At 38.2% G+C, this 15,951-nt stretch overlaps 1 protein-coding gene across 3 annotated transcripts in view; it reads left to right on the forward strand.

Moving 5' to 3' along the window:
• Positions 1-13,487, forward strand: part of LOC132823404 (ras-GEF domain-containing family member 1C-like) — an 84,652-nt gene extending 71,165 nt beyond the window's left edge. For 2 of the 3 annotated variants that reach the window (XM_060837207.1, XM_060837209.1), the window contains 6 exons: positions 344-423; positions 521-616; positions 4,807-4,902; positions 8,242-8,365; positions 10,367-10,439; positions 10,932-13,487. In XM_060837207.1, coding sequence (XP_060693190.1) covers positions 344-423; positions 521-616; positions 4,807-4,902; positions 8,242-8,365; positions 10,367-10,439; positions 10,932-10,956 — 494 coding nt within the window. In that variant the 3' untranslated portion in view covers positions 10,957-13,487. Of the gene's footprint in view, positions 1-343; positions 424-520; positions 617-4,806; positions 4,903-8,241; positions 8,366-10,366; positions 10,444-10,931 lie in introns of those variants that run through there. The other variant, XM_060837210.1, reaches the window with a different exon arrangement.
• Positions 13,488-15,951: the final 2,464 nt, after the last annotated feature.

Here is a 15,951-nt window from a genome sequence, read left to right on the forward strand (position 1 = left end):
TTAAATATTTTATTCCCTTACAGCTAGTTTTGTGATATAAGATGTTCTTTTCCCTAAGTGCGTAAGAGTGCTTCTGTCTGACTTCATGAAATCTGTTTTTGATGAACTTCAGCATAATCAAACATCTTAATAAATATAATTAGTTTAATTTGAGTCATGTAATTATAAAGTCAAAAGCCAGTCTTTCAGGATTTTTGGTCACTACTTTTTAAAAATCTTTAACCTGAACTATTTGCAAAAATAACTTTTAATAGAATGTAAAATGTCATGATTACATTTTTGCATCCTTAGGGAAATAAGTTCTATGAATAAATAAAGTGTAAACTTTGTTTTCTCTCTGCAGCTGGTATGAACATGAGCGCTGTTTCTAGGTTGAAAAAGACTTGGGGGAAGGTTAAAACAGCAAAATTTTACATTCTTGAGGTTAGTACCATACTGACAGAAATTTACATAATTGTAAAATCACCCAGTATGTTTGTTCAGCTATTCAACATAATGGCCTTTCTGAATTGATCTACAGCATCAAATGGATCCTACAGGTAACTTCTACAACTACAGAACAGCTCTCCGTGGGGCAGCTCATCGGTCACTAACTGCACACAGTAACCGAGAAAAAGTAAGATTACCAATACAGTAGCATGGGACAGTTAATATAATTTTAACAGGAGATGGCTTTTACCTGTTGGACAAACATTTTAACATTTAATCATTGTCTTACTAGAGTATAACTGCCAAATACACTTGGGAGTTTATGGAGTTGCACTGAAGAAATTCTGTTTTTTGTATTTATTTGTTTCTTTTCTCATCTCGCTGTCAATTGCTCACTAACTGCTATCTAGAATAAGAAGTGAACAACTGTTGCTGTCACAAAGAAATTATGTACATGCCTCGAAAGAACATGATAAATAGAAAAATGTAAGGAAAACAGTGTAGATAGTGGGAAACTATATTGACTCACCAAGGAGTCCATGAGCAGAGTCTTAAAAAATAGAGCTACAGCATTCAGGGGTGAACTTAGGCAACACTTCAAAGAGTGATAGAAGTTTGGAACTCTCCTCACCAATGGCAATTGATTTTAGTTCTGTTGTAAATTTTGAAATTTAGATTAATAGTTTTTTTTAACCAAAGGTGTTAAGGAATAGGGGGAAATGATAGTTACAGCACAATTCAGCAACTATTTCTACTGCGGGTCCTTGAAAAGTATGTACCGGTCAGGGAGGGAGGAAGTTGTCGAACGCAGGAGCTGTGGTATACAAAGGAAATTGAATCTCTTGTCTGTATTGAGTACAGGAGTTGGGAGATCATGTTGCGGCTGTACAGTACATTGGTTAGGCCACTGTTGGGATATTGCGTGCAATTCTGGTCTTCTTCCTATCGAAAAGATGTTGTGAAACTTGAAAGGGTTCAGAAAAGATTTACAAGGATGTTGCCAGAGTTGGAGGATTTGTGCTATGGAGAGGGGTTGAATAGGCTGAGGCTGCTTTCCCTGGAGCATTGGAGGCTAAGGGGTGACTTTATACAGGTTTATAAAATCATGAGGGGCATGGATAGGATAAATAGACAGTCTTTTCCCTGGGGTGGGGGAATCCAGAACTAGAGGGCAAGGTTTAGAGTGAGAGGGTAAAGATATAAAAGAGACCTAAGGGGCAACTTTTTCATGCAGAGGGTGCTGCGTGTATGGAATGAGCTGCCAGAGGAAGTGATGCTAGTACAATTGCAACATTTAAAACGCATCTAGGTGGGTATATGAATGGGAAGGGTTTGGAGGGATATGGGCCCGTTGCTGGCAGGTGGGACTAGATTGGGTTGGGATATCAGGTCGGCATGGACAAGTTGGTCCTAAGGGTCTGTTTACGTACTGTACCTTCTCTATGACTAAGAGGAAGAAGCAGACTTATGTTAGGATGAGATGTGATGGCTCAGTTAGGGTGCTTGAGAGTTACAAGTTAGCCAGGAAAGACCTAAAGAGAGAGCTAAGAAGAGCTGGGAGGAAACATGAGAAGTTGTTGGCAGAAAGAATCAAGAAAAACCCTAAGACTTTCTATAGCTATATTGGAATAAAAGAATGACTAGAGTAAGATTAGGGCTAATCAAGCAGAGTAGTGGGAAGTTGTGCATGGAGTCAGAGGAAACAGGGCAGGTGCTAAATGAGTACTTTTCGTCAGTATTCAGACTAGAAAAAGACAAGGTGGTCGAGGAAAGTACTGAGATACAGGCTACTAGACTGGATGGGATTGAGGTGCATAAGGAGGAGGTGTTAGCAATTCTGGAGAGTGTAAAAATAGATAGGTCCCCTGGGCTGGATGGGATTTATCCTAGACTTCTCTGGGAAGCCAGGGAGGAGATTGTCGAGCCTTTGGCTTTGATCTTTGTCGTCATTGTCTACAGGAATAGTGCCAGAAGATGGAGCATAGCAAATGTTCTTTTGTGCAAGAAGGGGGAATAGAGACAACCCTGGAAATTGTAGACCTGTGAGCCTTACTTCGGTTGTGGGTAATGTGTTGGAAAAGGTGATAAGAGATAGGATTTACAATCATTGAGAAAGGAATAAGTTGATTACGGATAGTCAACGTGATTTTGTGGAGGGTAGGTCATGCCTCACAAACCTTATTGTGTTTTTGAGAACGTGACCAAACAGGTGGATGAGGGTAAAACGGTTGATGTGGTGTATATGGATTTCAGTAAGGCGTTTGATAAGGTTCAGAGACATGGGATTGAGGGTGAATTAGCAGTTCAGGTATGAGGTCATAGAAGGATGGGTTAGTAAATTTGCGGATGACACTCAGGTCAGTAGAGCTGTGGATAGTGACAAAGGATGTTGTAGGTTACAGAGAGACATAGATAAGCTACAGAGCTGGGCTGAGAGGTGGCAAATGAAGTTTAATGCAGAAAAGTGTGAGGTGATTCAGTTTGGAAGGAGTAACAGGAACAAAGAGCACTGGGCTAATGGTAAGATTCTTGGTAGTGTACATGTGCAGAGAGATCTTGGCGTCCAGGTACATAGATCCTTAAAAACTGCCTCCCAGGTTGATAGGGTTGTTAAGAAGGCATACGGTGTGTTAGCTTTTATTGTTAGAGGGATTGAGTTTCGGAACCATGAGATCATGCTGCAGCTGTACAAAAGTCTGGCGTGGCCACATTTGGAGTATTGCATACAATTCTGGTCACCACATTATAGGAAGGATGTGGAAGCTTTGGAATGGGTTCAGAGGAGATTTACTAGGATATTACCTGGTATGGAGGGAAAGTCTTATGAGGTGAGGCTGTTTTCATTAGAGAGAAGAAGGTTGACAGGTGACTTAATTGAGCCATATAAGATAATCAGAGAGTTAGATAGGCTCTCCCTGTCCAATCTTTTTCCTAGGATGGTGATAGCTAACATGAGGGGACGTAGCTTTAAATTGAGGAGTAATAGATAAATGACAGATGTCAGAGGCAGTTTATTTACTCAGAAAGTAGTAGAGGCGTGGAATGCACTACCTGCAACAGTAGAAGACTCACCAACGTTAAGGGCATTTAAGTGGTCATTAGATAAGCATATGGTCGTGAATGGAATAGTGTAGGTTAGATGGGCTTCAGATTGGTTCCACAGGGTCAGTGCAATATCGAGGGCTTATACTGCACTGTAATGTTCTATGTTCTATTTCATTGAAAAGCAAAATGCATTCAACATCTATTCTTCAGCTCTATCTCCTTTACTACCATTAGCATTCACTTCGCCCTTTTGGTGTGGACACTCTCACCATCTGTTCCATGCGGGCCTTCTCCCCAGTTGTCGACAGCATAAAGTCATAATTCTCCAGTCCCTTCAATTCCATAGAAGAGTCTTTTTGGACTCTAAACATTAACTGTGTTTCTCTCTCCACAGATGTTTCCAGATTTGTACCATTTCTCTAGCACTTCCTGTGTTTTTTATATAACTTTGTCCACCCCTGTCCAACTCCGGCACCTCCACATCATGTTTTCTATTATCCCATTCTTTTGTTAATGTATGGACTGGATAACCCATCTAGTGGCCTAGCTGTGGGGTTAGACAATTACTCTAATCCAAATCTGATTTAGGATTCAGGTCTTGATCTTTGTTTTCTAATCATATTGATAACATTCTAACAGTATTGACAATTTATTGCAAAATTTTCAATACATGTACACCAAAGATAAAATTCAAAATCTAAATTAATTTAACTTGCTCAAATATACATTACTTGAATATACAAACAAAACGTGCTGGAGTAACACAGGGGGAAATGGGGAAGAAATAAACAAATGGAAGATAGAAGTTGTTGAACTCAATGTTGAGTCTTGAAGACTGTAGTGCCTCTTTATTTTTATTATTGAATAGATTATTCTGTTTAGTGCAAGTGGTGTGAATAATATGAATTTTGATCTTATCCTTGCAAGCTGGTGTAACAATCCATTTCTGGTACATTTCCCACAATTTTGGGATCCTTCAGGTGTTAGCTCTCTTGGAACTTCTTTGTCTATGACAGTGCTTTTCCTTCTTGAGTTTTCTATCCAAACATGGGTCCTTGACAATGATTCACTAAACCTCAGCAAAGGACCATGACTTTTTCATATGGGTAGGGTGAGTAGGCAGGCGCCATGCCTACTTCAGCCAGAAATGTGATCAAACTCATATGCTGTTGGTGTTAAGCTGATCCACATACTAGTCTCCAGTCAATTGTGTTGATGATCTTCACATTTATTATACTAACAAAGTAAACAGCAAAAAATAGTTCAATTTCCTTCTTGTGAAGAAAATATAAATGAAAAACTAGGATAAATAAAAAACTTGGTCTCTTCCAGATTGTTATCCCTTTCTTCAGCCTACTGATCAAAGATATTTATTTCCTAAATGAGGGATGTGCAAATCGTCTTCCTAATGGTCATGTGAATTTTGAGGTAGGTATCATACATATTACCAGATTTAGGTAGTTCAAAGAAATGTCCAGTTTTTAATGGTCAAAATATACTTAGAATCTTTTGAAGACCAACTTTCACTTGATGCTTACTTTTACAAACATTGAAGACCATGTACCATATTCAGGTTGATAATATGACTCTCAAATGCAGTTGTACACAACTATCACATTTCATCAGGTACAAATTCTGAGGTTTTACTTTGTGTTCACTGTGCAGCATTGTCAGTTCAGGTTGCCAACTCTGGGGTATTCCAGGAGGTTTCATATCATGACTGTCACATCTAGCTGAGCCATCCCCAAGTTGCACAAGGTGTGTTAAAATAAGATCAATTGAAATTGAGGGAAAGGGCTCATGTCAGGATCACTCATCTGTATTGTGTTCCTACCTAATAAAGGAATTATTTAGCTTTGTCCAATTCATTTAGCTTTCTCCAACACTTATTCAGCTACTCACACTCCCCTGGCATAGTCCTGCATGCTTTTATTGATTAAATAATTTTCTAATTCCTTTTTAGAAATCAAGCTTGAATGGCCTCCTAAACTCTTAGATTACTTACAGTGTGGGAACAGGCCCTTCGGCCCAACATGTCCACACCGACCCACCAAAGTGCACCCACCCAGACCCATTCCCCTACACCAAACACTACGGGCAATTTAGCTTGGCCAATTCACCTAACCTGCGCATTTTTGGACTGTGGGAGGAAACGGGAGCACCCGGAGGAAACCCACGCAGACACAGGGAGAATGTGCAAACTCCACACAGTCAGTCGCCTAAGGCGGGAATTGAACCCGGGTCTCTGGCACTGTGAGGCAGTAGTGCTAACCACTGTGCCACCTTGAAGAGGTGCATTCCATATCTTAATCATTCATTTTAATTCAATGAATTCCTCATGCTGCCTTTAGTTCTTTTGCCAAATCCCTAATTCAAAGTGCTCTGTTAATGACCCTTTATAGATTCACATTTATTGTCACATGTATAGACAAATGCAATAAAAAGTGTTTTTCACATGCAACACACAGTGTCACCATGCTCTAGCACCATCTTGAAACACTGAATATAATGCACGAATTTATTCAGTAGAATTCAGTTTTCCCTTTCCTTCTTATTACCCTCCATTACTCCTCCATTTGTGGTTTGACATCGGCCGGGGTCTCCATTGTGGGCCTGCCTCCACCATCGCTGCCACTCCTGCACCCCACTGCATCCGAGCTGGAGCCATGGGCCTGGTGTCATACCTCCTGCTCCTACTCTGATGCTCCTCCAGAAACTGCCGCTGTGGTCGTGGTCCAAGCTCCTCCTCCACCAATGCTGATGCCTCTGCAACCACAGAGCCAAAGATGGAGCTGGCCATGGATCTGGGGCTGCATGGAGCCTACATCCCGCTCCTCAGATGCTGCCTGACCCGCTGTGCTTTTGCAGTGCTACACTTTTCCACTCTGATCTTCAGTCTGCAGTCCTCACTTTCTCCTCCTCTGTGTAGGCTAAATAGTTAATGAGGTGAATTTGCTAAGCCATAAGAAGAAAACTCACTAGACCTCTGAAGAAAATCCCTCCAAAAAAACCTAATGCAACTTGAACTTAGGCAAAACAAAATTCAGCCCGCTACCTCTATTCATTAACCGCAGGATCCTCCACACCCAGTGAACTGCTTTCTTAATCTGCTCTGTTACCTTCAATGATTTGTGCATATATCAATATCCAGAGGATAGTTAATTGTTATTTATTTTATAAATGCCTTTTCTTGTTTTTCATATTAATATGTATCCATGAAATCTTCTTTAAGTTTAACACTATCCTCCTCAAAGTTAACAATACTTGCAATGTTTGTGCGATCTATGATTTTGAAAATGCGTGCTGCACACTGGATCTCTCTCAGAACTCTCCAATCTGGATCACTAATATAGATCAAGAAAAGATGTGATCCTAATACCAAACTATAGGATACCCCACCATGTACAATTCTCCCGTCTGAAAAGTAACCATTCACCACCGATCTTTGTTTATTGCCACATAACTAACCTGATATCTATTATGCCACTGACCTTTTTATTCAATGAGTTTCAACTTTGCTGACAGGTCTATCATGTGGCACTTTATCAAATATCATTTTTTTGCAAGTTCACGTATAACACCTTATTACAAGGAGTGCCAATGCTATCTGCAGAAGTTTTAGCAAATTACCAAGTTTTAGCAATCTTTTTTAGGCATAAAAATGTTGAATTACATTGCAATGCACAAAAATCTCCTACAGAAACGGAATAATAAAATGTTTCTAAAAATGAAAATTATTCACCACACCTTAGATGAAACAACTTTAGAAAGAGCAGTAGTTTACTGCGATGACTGTTGGTATATTGAGTGGTGCTTTGCTTCTATTTGTGGAGACACTAAGCAAAGATGAGGGCATAAATGGAGTAAACCTTCAAAATATGACAGGCAAAAGTTGTGCCCTCACCAGCACAAACCAATTTCTCTTATGCTGTTTAGTCGTCTAGAATATTACATTTTACACACTTTAGTATGATCGTTCCTGGTTTGTTAATAGAAAGCAGCGTGCATCCATGTCAGGGAACATCAACACACTATAGACTCATGTTCCAGTTTCTTGTGGTTTGATATCATTGTGACAGAGCTCCCCGTAAACATGTTCAGAAGTTATTATTTCAAGCAAAGATACATGTAACCTTTTACTTCACACACCCCACAGCTCTTACCATTATCTGCTCCAAGTTTGCTGAGCATGTGTTTACACTTGAAGCTCCAACACAATGTATCACTACAGAATAGGAGGCATATATCCTTCCTGTGGGAATCCACTAAGTATTGGTTAAGAGATGGAGGAGATGGAAACTTATGGGCAAACAGAAAATGAGCCAGAAGAATTCTGAAGCATTCATAGCATTAAGCTCGGAGTGGTATTGACAAATACCCATGAACAAGCCATTTGCCAAAAGCTTTGACCCCAGTTTTTGTTTAGCCAAAGAAATATGAGAGAAAATATGTTGAACACATTGAATACCTTTATTCTGATATTTCATTTTGTAGATTTCATCATAATGTGATACTAAAGTAGAAGTTTTGATGAATTTTAATTCAGCTACAAGATTACTTTTTAAACATTTACAAATTCTATTTTTTAACATTCAAAAGAAGTCAAATATTGGAATAAATTAAATGAAGCCAATTTCAAATAATCAGGTGGAAATATATTTTACTACCTAATACTATTACTTCAACTATTTAATACTTAAGTTATAAGAAATTGCAAGTAAGAATTTATATTTTGCCATGAAGAATAACTTTCTTTTATTTAAATAGAAATTTTTAGAATTGGCCAAACAAGTAGGAGAATTTATGATGTGGAAACAGGTTACATGTCCTTTTGAAGATGATCAAAATATCATTCATTATCTTCATACAGCCCCTGTCTTCTCTGAAGATGGTAAGTTTTTGTTTCATTAATCATTTCAGGAAGTCATATTTATGTTACATGATTGAAATAGAGTTTCAAAATGGTTGTACATCACTCCCCTAAAGAGAGCCGAAGTTTACAAGCAAATTTTGAATGATGTTTAGGTTTAAATATTCCTCTGCTTTTGCCTCCCGATTTTGCAGGATGTAAATGGATATATTAAGAAAAGCATTATAGTTCATAAGGCACAGTCTTCTCCAACCAAATCTGACCTTTCTCCGATGACCTCTGCAGAGATATCAATTTCCCTTCCTCATTCACCATTTACAAATGCTGACAGGAAGTTGAAATCTGGAATTGCATGCTAAGACATTGTGCAACAGTGATCTAGCATGCCACTGATTCATAACAGTCGAGAGCGTGGTGCTGGAAAAGCACAGCAGGTCAGCAACTGAGGAGCAGGAGAATCAATGTTTCGGGCATATGTCCTTCATCAGGAATGAGGCTTGTGGGCCGGTGGGCTGAGGGATAAATGGGAGGGGGGTGGGGCTAGCCCTCTATGCCTGAAACATCTATCCTCCTGCTCCTCGGATGCTGCCTAACCTGCTGTGCTTTTCCAGCACCACACCCTCGACTCTGATATCCAGCATCTGCAATCCTCACTTTCTACTAACTGATTCATAACAGTAATATCCAAAGATGGAATAGTTCCTGGGCAAGAGTAGAATGTCACCATAGCATCCTAATGATGGAACAGGGCTTTGTAACATCCTCATCTTGCTCCATTTTGGCCCAAATATGTGTTGAAATGCTTCATCTCTCTGCGGCACCAAAATGATGCTGGAGTCTTTCAGTAATAGGTTCCTTCTTGGCCATGGGAATCAGAAGTCTGCTTTGTATCTTTAATGGGTCCAACACAAATCAGTTTAGTTTAGGGGACAAAATAAGTGATGGTCAAATGCCATTTCCTTCCATTTGGCTACCAGAAGGAAAATCCATCCTTCAAATTTGTAGTTTGTTGTGAAATGTAGTTATATGAACATGCAAGGGAGAGATGGTGATGTAGTATTAATGTCACTAGACCAGTAATCTATAGATCTCAGGTTTATGTTCTGGGGAGATGGGTTAAAATCATTCACTTGATGGAATTTGAATTAAATGAATAAATCGGAATTTGAAAGCTGATTTCAACTGGCCTTCAGTGATTGTGGCTATGGAATTATTATTGATTGTTATGTAAACCCTTCTGGTTCACTCATGTCCTTTAGGGAAGAAGGTCTGGTACTCTTACCTGATCTGGTGTGAACATGTCACTGAACTCACAGCAATGTGATTGACTCTTAACTGCCCTCAGTTCATGGAAATCAGGGATGGATAACAAATGTTGGCCTTGCTGGCAATTCCCACATCCCATGAAAAAAATACAGAAAAATATGATACAAATTAGGGGTAGGAGTGGGCCCTTTGATCCCTTGAGACTGTTTCATCATTGAATAAAATCATGGTTGATCTGAATGTGATCTCAACTCCACATTTCTGCCTATCCTCAAGTGCATTTCATCCCCTTGTTATTGAATTGTGTACTGTGAACCTAAGCCTATTTTATAAACGACCTCAAAATTGATTAAGTTGAGAAATTCTATTAGTCTGGATTTGATTTGAATCTATAAGTGAAAGGACTATGTAATCACTCCCATGTTTGAGTCTCTTTTAAAGCTCAGAATTAAATCTCAGCTTTACACTTTGCACCATGTATGTTTCTTTGCAGTGCTACAATTGACCTAGATTTGCAATATCGTGGTTTAAAAATATTTTAAAATATCTTTTATCACAACCATTCCTGCTTTTAGAATCCAATACACAACCCTTCACATAATAATTAACTTTAATTAATCTAGTCCTAAAATTGTAATTTTCATTGTTTATATTCACAAGTTAGATTTTCCACTTGAAAGGAATAGTAAATAAAACTGATCTATGTAACAGTGATACTATATGTTAACAGAAACTGCATTCTTTCCCCACACTAAGGTTTGTATTTGGCGTCATATGAAAGTGAAAGTCCAGAAAACCAACTTGAAAAAGACAGATGGAAAACTTTAAGGTAAACTCCAATTCTAATGTGTTTTCATATTTAATAACCTTTTATGAATATAAGGCTGTGTTTCCTACAAATGGTTGACACCAATTCAACCAAATGAAAAAGTATTTCTATGTATATTGCAAATCATTGTTCACATCAAAATTGTTGCTAAGTATTTCACATGCAGAATTATTCTAAAATGAAGTCACTTAAGTGAAAACATAATTGGAGAGCCTAATTCAGTAGATGAGATCATTGATCATTTGGGAGTTGCATTTTCAAGATTTCACAATATTAAATTGGAAGCTACTAAATTTCTGTCTTTACCATGATCTGAATGAGTGGATTTATCTGTTAAATTTAGATATTGTTTATTAGTATATTCACCTACTAAATATTCAACATCTCCCTGCAAAATGGTCTTACTGCTTTAGGTAATTCAAAAGATACAAAATACCTCAATAAATTTGATGGGAATATTTACTTTTCTTTTTTGTTTGTCTTTTGTTTCAGATCAACACTCTTAGGAAAGACATGAGTGTACTGAAGCAGTAGAATACAAATCTACTCATATCATAGCTTGCACTATTGACTTCAGAAACCAGCAGAGATATAGGTTTTCTTGTGAACTTTGATGAGCAGGATTCATCAGTCAGAGTCATACAAATATGAAGAGAAAAAATATTCCTCACTTGAACCCTTCTCTAAACAAGCAGTTTTTAAATTGTACAGATCTAATCAATAAAAAGCTGGATAACATTAAATTTCAGAAACTGAAATACTCTATCTCAGTTAGTACATGTTCTGTGACTGATTTAGACAAACTAGACTGCAAGACATTTAAAGATCTGAAAGTAAATAGTTTCATTTATTAAAATATTCTGCAACTGTATAGTTCATGTTTTGAACTCCACCTGATATAGATTTGAACATACGAACTGAACTCAAGAAGCCAAGTTTCAGGATTCACTGTGTCAAGGTAACTGCTCTTTATCTCAACTGAAAGAAATACTTCCGTTTGCAGGAAGATTCTACTAGACTGACATTCAGTTGTGTACAATACTTGATAATTTTGTAGAGCACATATTTTGTGTTGTAATATTTTACTCAGTGGGTACCTGATCCCATCATGTGCATGCATTTAAAATGTCTCATTAAAGTTTGAATTATTGTGACATTTTTCACTTGCTTACTTAGCAAGTTTAGATGATACAATTCATCACTAACATTATTTAAACAATATAGCAAAATGTAATGTAAATATAAATCTGACTTTCTTATGTGCATTTTGTGAAATGGAACAAATTTTGAACTATAAAATGCTAATTGTCAGTATGCCTTGTTCATACTAAGTAACAAATTAAGACAACAGATTTAACCTGATCAATCATAACAAAAGCGGGTGAATACTAAACAGGTTGGAGTTATACTATCTGTGAGTTATGTAACAGTCATCTGTTAAACCCTATAAATATTATTACATGAGGTTTATATCTGGCAGGCACATAATATTTCCTTCTGAATTGGATAATTTTATGATGTAAATATGATTTTCACATACATATACTAACCTTAATTTATAGTAAAAAAAGATTATTATTGTTAACTTCAATCTGAGTAGTCATGGTGATAAAGAAAAATGAGGAAGAACTAAGTCTATATGATCGCTGTGTACAATCCCACAGGTATTTGAAATTCAGGAAATTAAAGCCATTGAAGATGCACGTAGTTATAACAGACACATATAATGGCATTTACTTGTTACTTAAGTACAGGATATTTTTGTAGTACATAATAATATTGTAAATGGTGTTACATATTAGCCAAACTAGTATTATATGACTCTTGTCATATGTATATCATGTTGGTCACCTGTGCCCTGCATCCATTTATAAGCACTTGTTTTGCAAACATTTTGGGCATGATAATCCCTGCACTGGAGGTGGCAAGGCAGGTGGTGAATAGATCAAATAATTGTGCAGACTGACCCCTGAGAGATCCTTGCCACCTTGCCAACTTAGCCATTACGTGCTTGATGAGAAACGTTATGGGCAAGAAGTCAATTTAAGATTTCAATTAGTGAATTAACAGCTACTTAAGGGCCTCACCTCATCACCTGCCCAATTACCTGCTTTGCCAAAGACGAGCAAAGTGGCTGGTTTCCAAATGGACAAATGGGATGATGAGCCTGCTGGTTTGAAGTAACTCTTCTATTTGACCAAATCAGATGCAAGGGGAGGATAGGGGCAAAGGTATGGCTCACGAAAGCCCTTACCTCTGCCTCCAACACCCTAAATGCATGACTCTAACGGAAAAGCACTATACTTCATGTTGTTTGAGTCCCTACAGCTTAGACCTCCAGGATGATCTCGAGAAGCCAGAGGCTGCCTGCCTCTAAGTTGTCCGCAGCTTCTGGCCCAGTGAGATTTCAGTATCGAGGTTCATACCTGTCAAGATACTCGCTGGTCAGTTATTCAGTGGTTGATTGGAGTTTGACCTGGAGGGCTTTCTGACTGATGAAGGCAGCAAGTCAGTTGCCCCCAAAGACCCTTAGACTCCTTGCTTAGCTCATGAAGTGCTAAGTCATGACCAAGTTCCTGTTTTTTGTAAATTGTTTGTTAATTACTTTAATCCAACAAGGATAACCATGACCATTCATAATTCTAGAGCCGATATCTATCTGTTTCTGAATGGTGGCAAATTTGGCAAAGATGCTGGCATTAATTGGATACATTGCTTCACAGATGTTATGAGGCTTAAAATGTGTACAGTCCTCCATGTTGTGCTGGTATATAATCACCATTCTGACATTTTACTCTCAAAAATCTGTTTTGTGGTCAAATGCTTCTTGTAAAAAGCCTAGAAAGCATGATTCCTTATACAGTTTTTTTTTAGTTGTATGCTTTATTTGGTTAAAAAGATGAAATTATTGCTGTGGTATTTGAAAATTGAACTTTTATACTGCTGTATGAGATAATGGAAATATTGTTGATAATATTCTGGCTAATTTATCTGTGCATAGAATTTATATATTATGTGTAATTTATACTGTGTTCTAACAGTTTGGCTGAATCATTGTCAATTTCTAATTTTTGTACCCATTGTGAATGTTTTAAATTCTTCTAATAAATGATGCAAACAGTAATAACCATGATACAAATTGAAAAATTTAATGTTATCTTCTCTGTTTCATTTCATTCTTATTTCCAACAGTCTCCTAAAAATAACATTTCACAAGCAGGTTGATAAGGTTCACTGAGGATGAGTTACCCTATCCTATGTGGATAACTTTTGCCAAAGTGACAAACTCAAACCATGGTCCTGACATTTCAAGTTTTACATTAACACTACTGGGATTGCAATGCCAGGTAGTTGGGGCAGATCTTAGGTATACCTAGTGAAAATACAGATGGTCTTTGAAAAGTTTCAGGATTATCTAGTTTGAACAAAACTTGTAGAAGATATTTTGGAGTCCTTCGGCACAAATGAACTGAGACCCTGAAAAGAGGAATCTGAGAGATTAAAGGAAATAACAGGTAGGAGGAAGAAAAGGAGTCACTATCTAACAGATATTTAGGTGGGGTGCGTTTTAGGTAAACTAAGGCTGTGAAGAAAGACAGTGAAAATGGCTGCATCAGCAACCTTGAAAAATTGGCAATAGCTATTTGTGAATCTTTCTGACCACTATTGCAATGATAAAGGCTCAGCGAACTGACAATAGAAGGAGAAGTGCTCTAGACCAATAATGAATCACAGGGGGAAATTGCTTGGCATGTGTTCAAGCACTGCCCTATTATAATCTGTCCATTACACCTGCTTGAAAGAAATATGCAAATGCTTTATTACTTGAATCTATACAAGTCACTGTGCGAAGATTTGTAGCTCGGGTGCTCGTTGTTGTGGTTCTGTTCGCCGAGCTGGAAGTTTTTGTTGCAAACGTTTCGTCCCCTGGCTAGGCGACCGGAAGCAGCAAGGACAGACCACTATAAATACCGGAAGAAACATCAAAGAAGCACTTCACAGGAGGCTCCAAAGCACTGATGATGTCGCCTAGCCAGGGGACGAAACGTTTGCAACAAAAACTTCCAGCTCGGCGAACAGAACCACAACATACAAGTCACCCTTCTTGACTTGTATTTTCATTAATCATTGAAGTAGTCCATACTGTCAGGATGCAAGACATAGACAGAATTGTATTAATAAATGGCAAGCAACATGTGTGTCATGCAAATGCTAGTTGATAATCATCACCAACAAGAGACTACCTCAATATTTTCTGACATGACCATCTTCAAGTCTTCCATCAGCAAAATCCAGAGATAGTCACCAGTGACCAGAAACTGACCTGGACTTACTATTAGTACTGTAGTTTAGAAGCACTGTGGTGCAATGGGAGTGTCCTGGCCTCCGGGCCAGACAGCCTAGGTTCAAGTCCCACCTACTCCAGAGATTTGTCTTGTCTGGACAAGTTGATTAAGTAAAATCTACAAATACTGGAGACAAAGTTAGAGTCTGGGGTTTCTCCAGAAAGTGACTTACTCCTGATTCAGAGCCTTCCAACCATCACAAATCAAGAATATGATGGAATATTCTCCACTTCCCTGGACATCAATATTCAAAAAGCACAACTCCATCGAGAACAAAGCAGCCTCATTGATTGGCAACTCATCTTAAACATTTGCCTCTTAAGCACAATGGCAGCAATGTGTATTATCGAGAGAAGATTTCCAATTGCTCTGCACCTCTTGACACAGGGATTACTGCCTCAAACTAAGTCTCTTCAGATTATTTTCACTGACTAGTTCAGACACAACAGTACAGATCCCATCCCTTTCCTCTAACATTGATGGAATCTGTTGAATATGTCCAATAGATACTATGGATAATAACACTCCTATTGCTCATTGATCTGTTGTGCTGTAAATCAAAAGAAAATGTTGAGCTTCGAGGAGAAAGTGAGGTCTGCAGATGCTGGAGATCAGAGCTGAAAATGTGTTGCTGGAAAAGCGCAGCAGGTCAGGCAGCATCCAAGGAACAAGAGATTCGACGTTTCGGGCATAAGCCCTTCTTCAGGAATGATTCCTGAAGAAGGGCTCATGCCCAAAACGTCGAATCTCCTGTTCCTTGGATGCTGCCTGACCTGCTCCGCTTTTCCAGCAACACATTTTCAGCTATGTACAGTTCTGTTTATCTTATTGCAAAACTATACCTTATTCATTAAAATATATAATTACATAGAAGATCCTGAAACAGTTTTGAATAGAAAAAAAACAATAGTTTGGAATTTGACATCTGCTAGGCTTCCCTGCAGTTGCAAAATAAAGGCATTTTCTACTTGTGGGAAACTATTTACATTAATTTTGAAACAATGAGAGGATCTGACAACTGAACAGACCCTTGTTGTACTTTGATAGAAAGATCTTAGATGGCAGTCTATCTCCACTTTGGCAGCAGCTGCTCCAAGCTTTAATGCATCCCTCAGTACATAGTCCTGGACTTTGGAATGTGCCAGTCTGCAATGCTCAGTCGAGGT

This window comes from Hemiscyllium ocellatum, chromosome 16 (assembly GCF_020745735.1).
Source record: "Hemiscyllium ocellatum isolate sHemOce1 chromosome 16, sHemOce1.pat.X.cur, whole genome shotgun sequence".
Lineage (NCBI taxonomy): Eukaryota > Metazoa > Chordata > Chondrichthyes > Orectolobiformes > Hemiscylliidae > Hemiscyllium > Hemiscyllium ocellatum.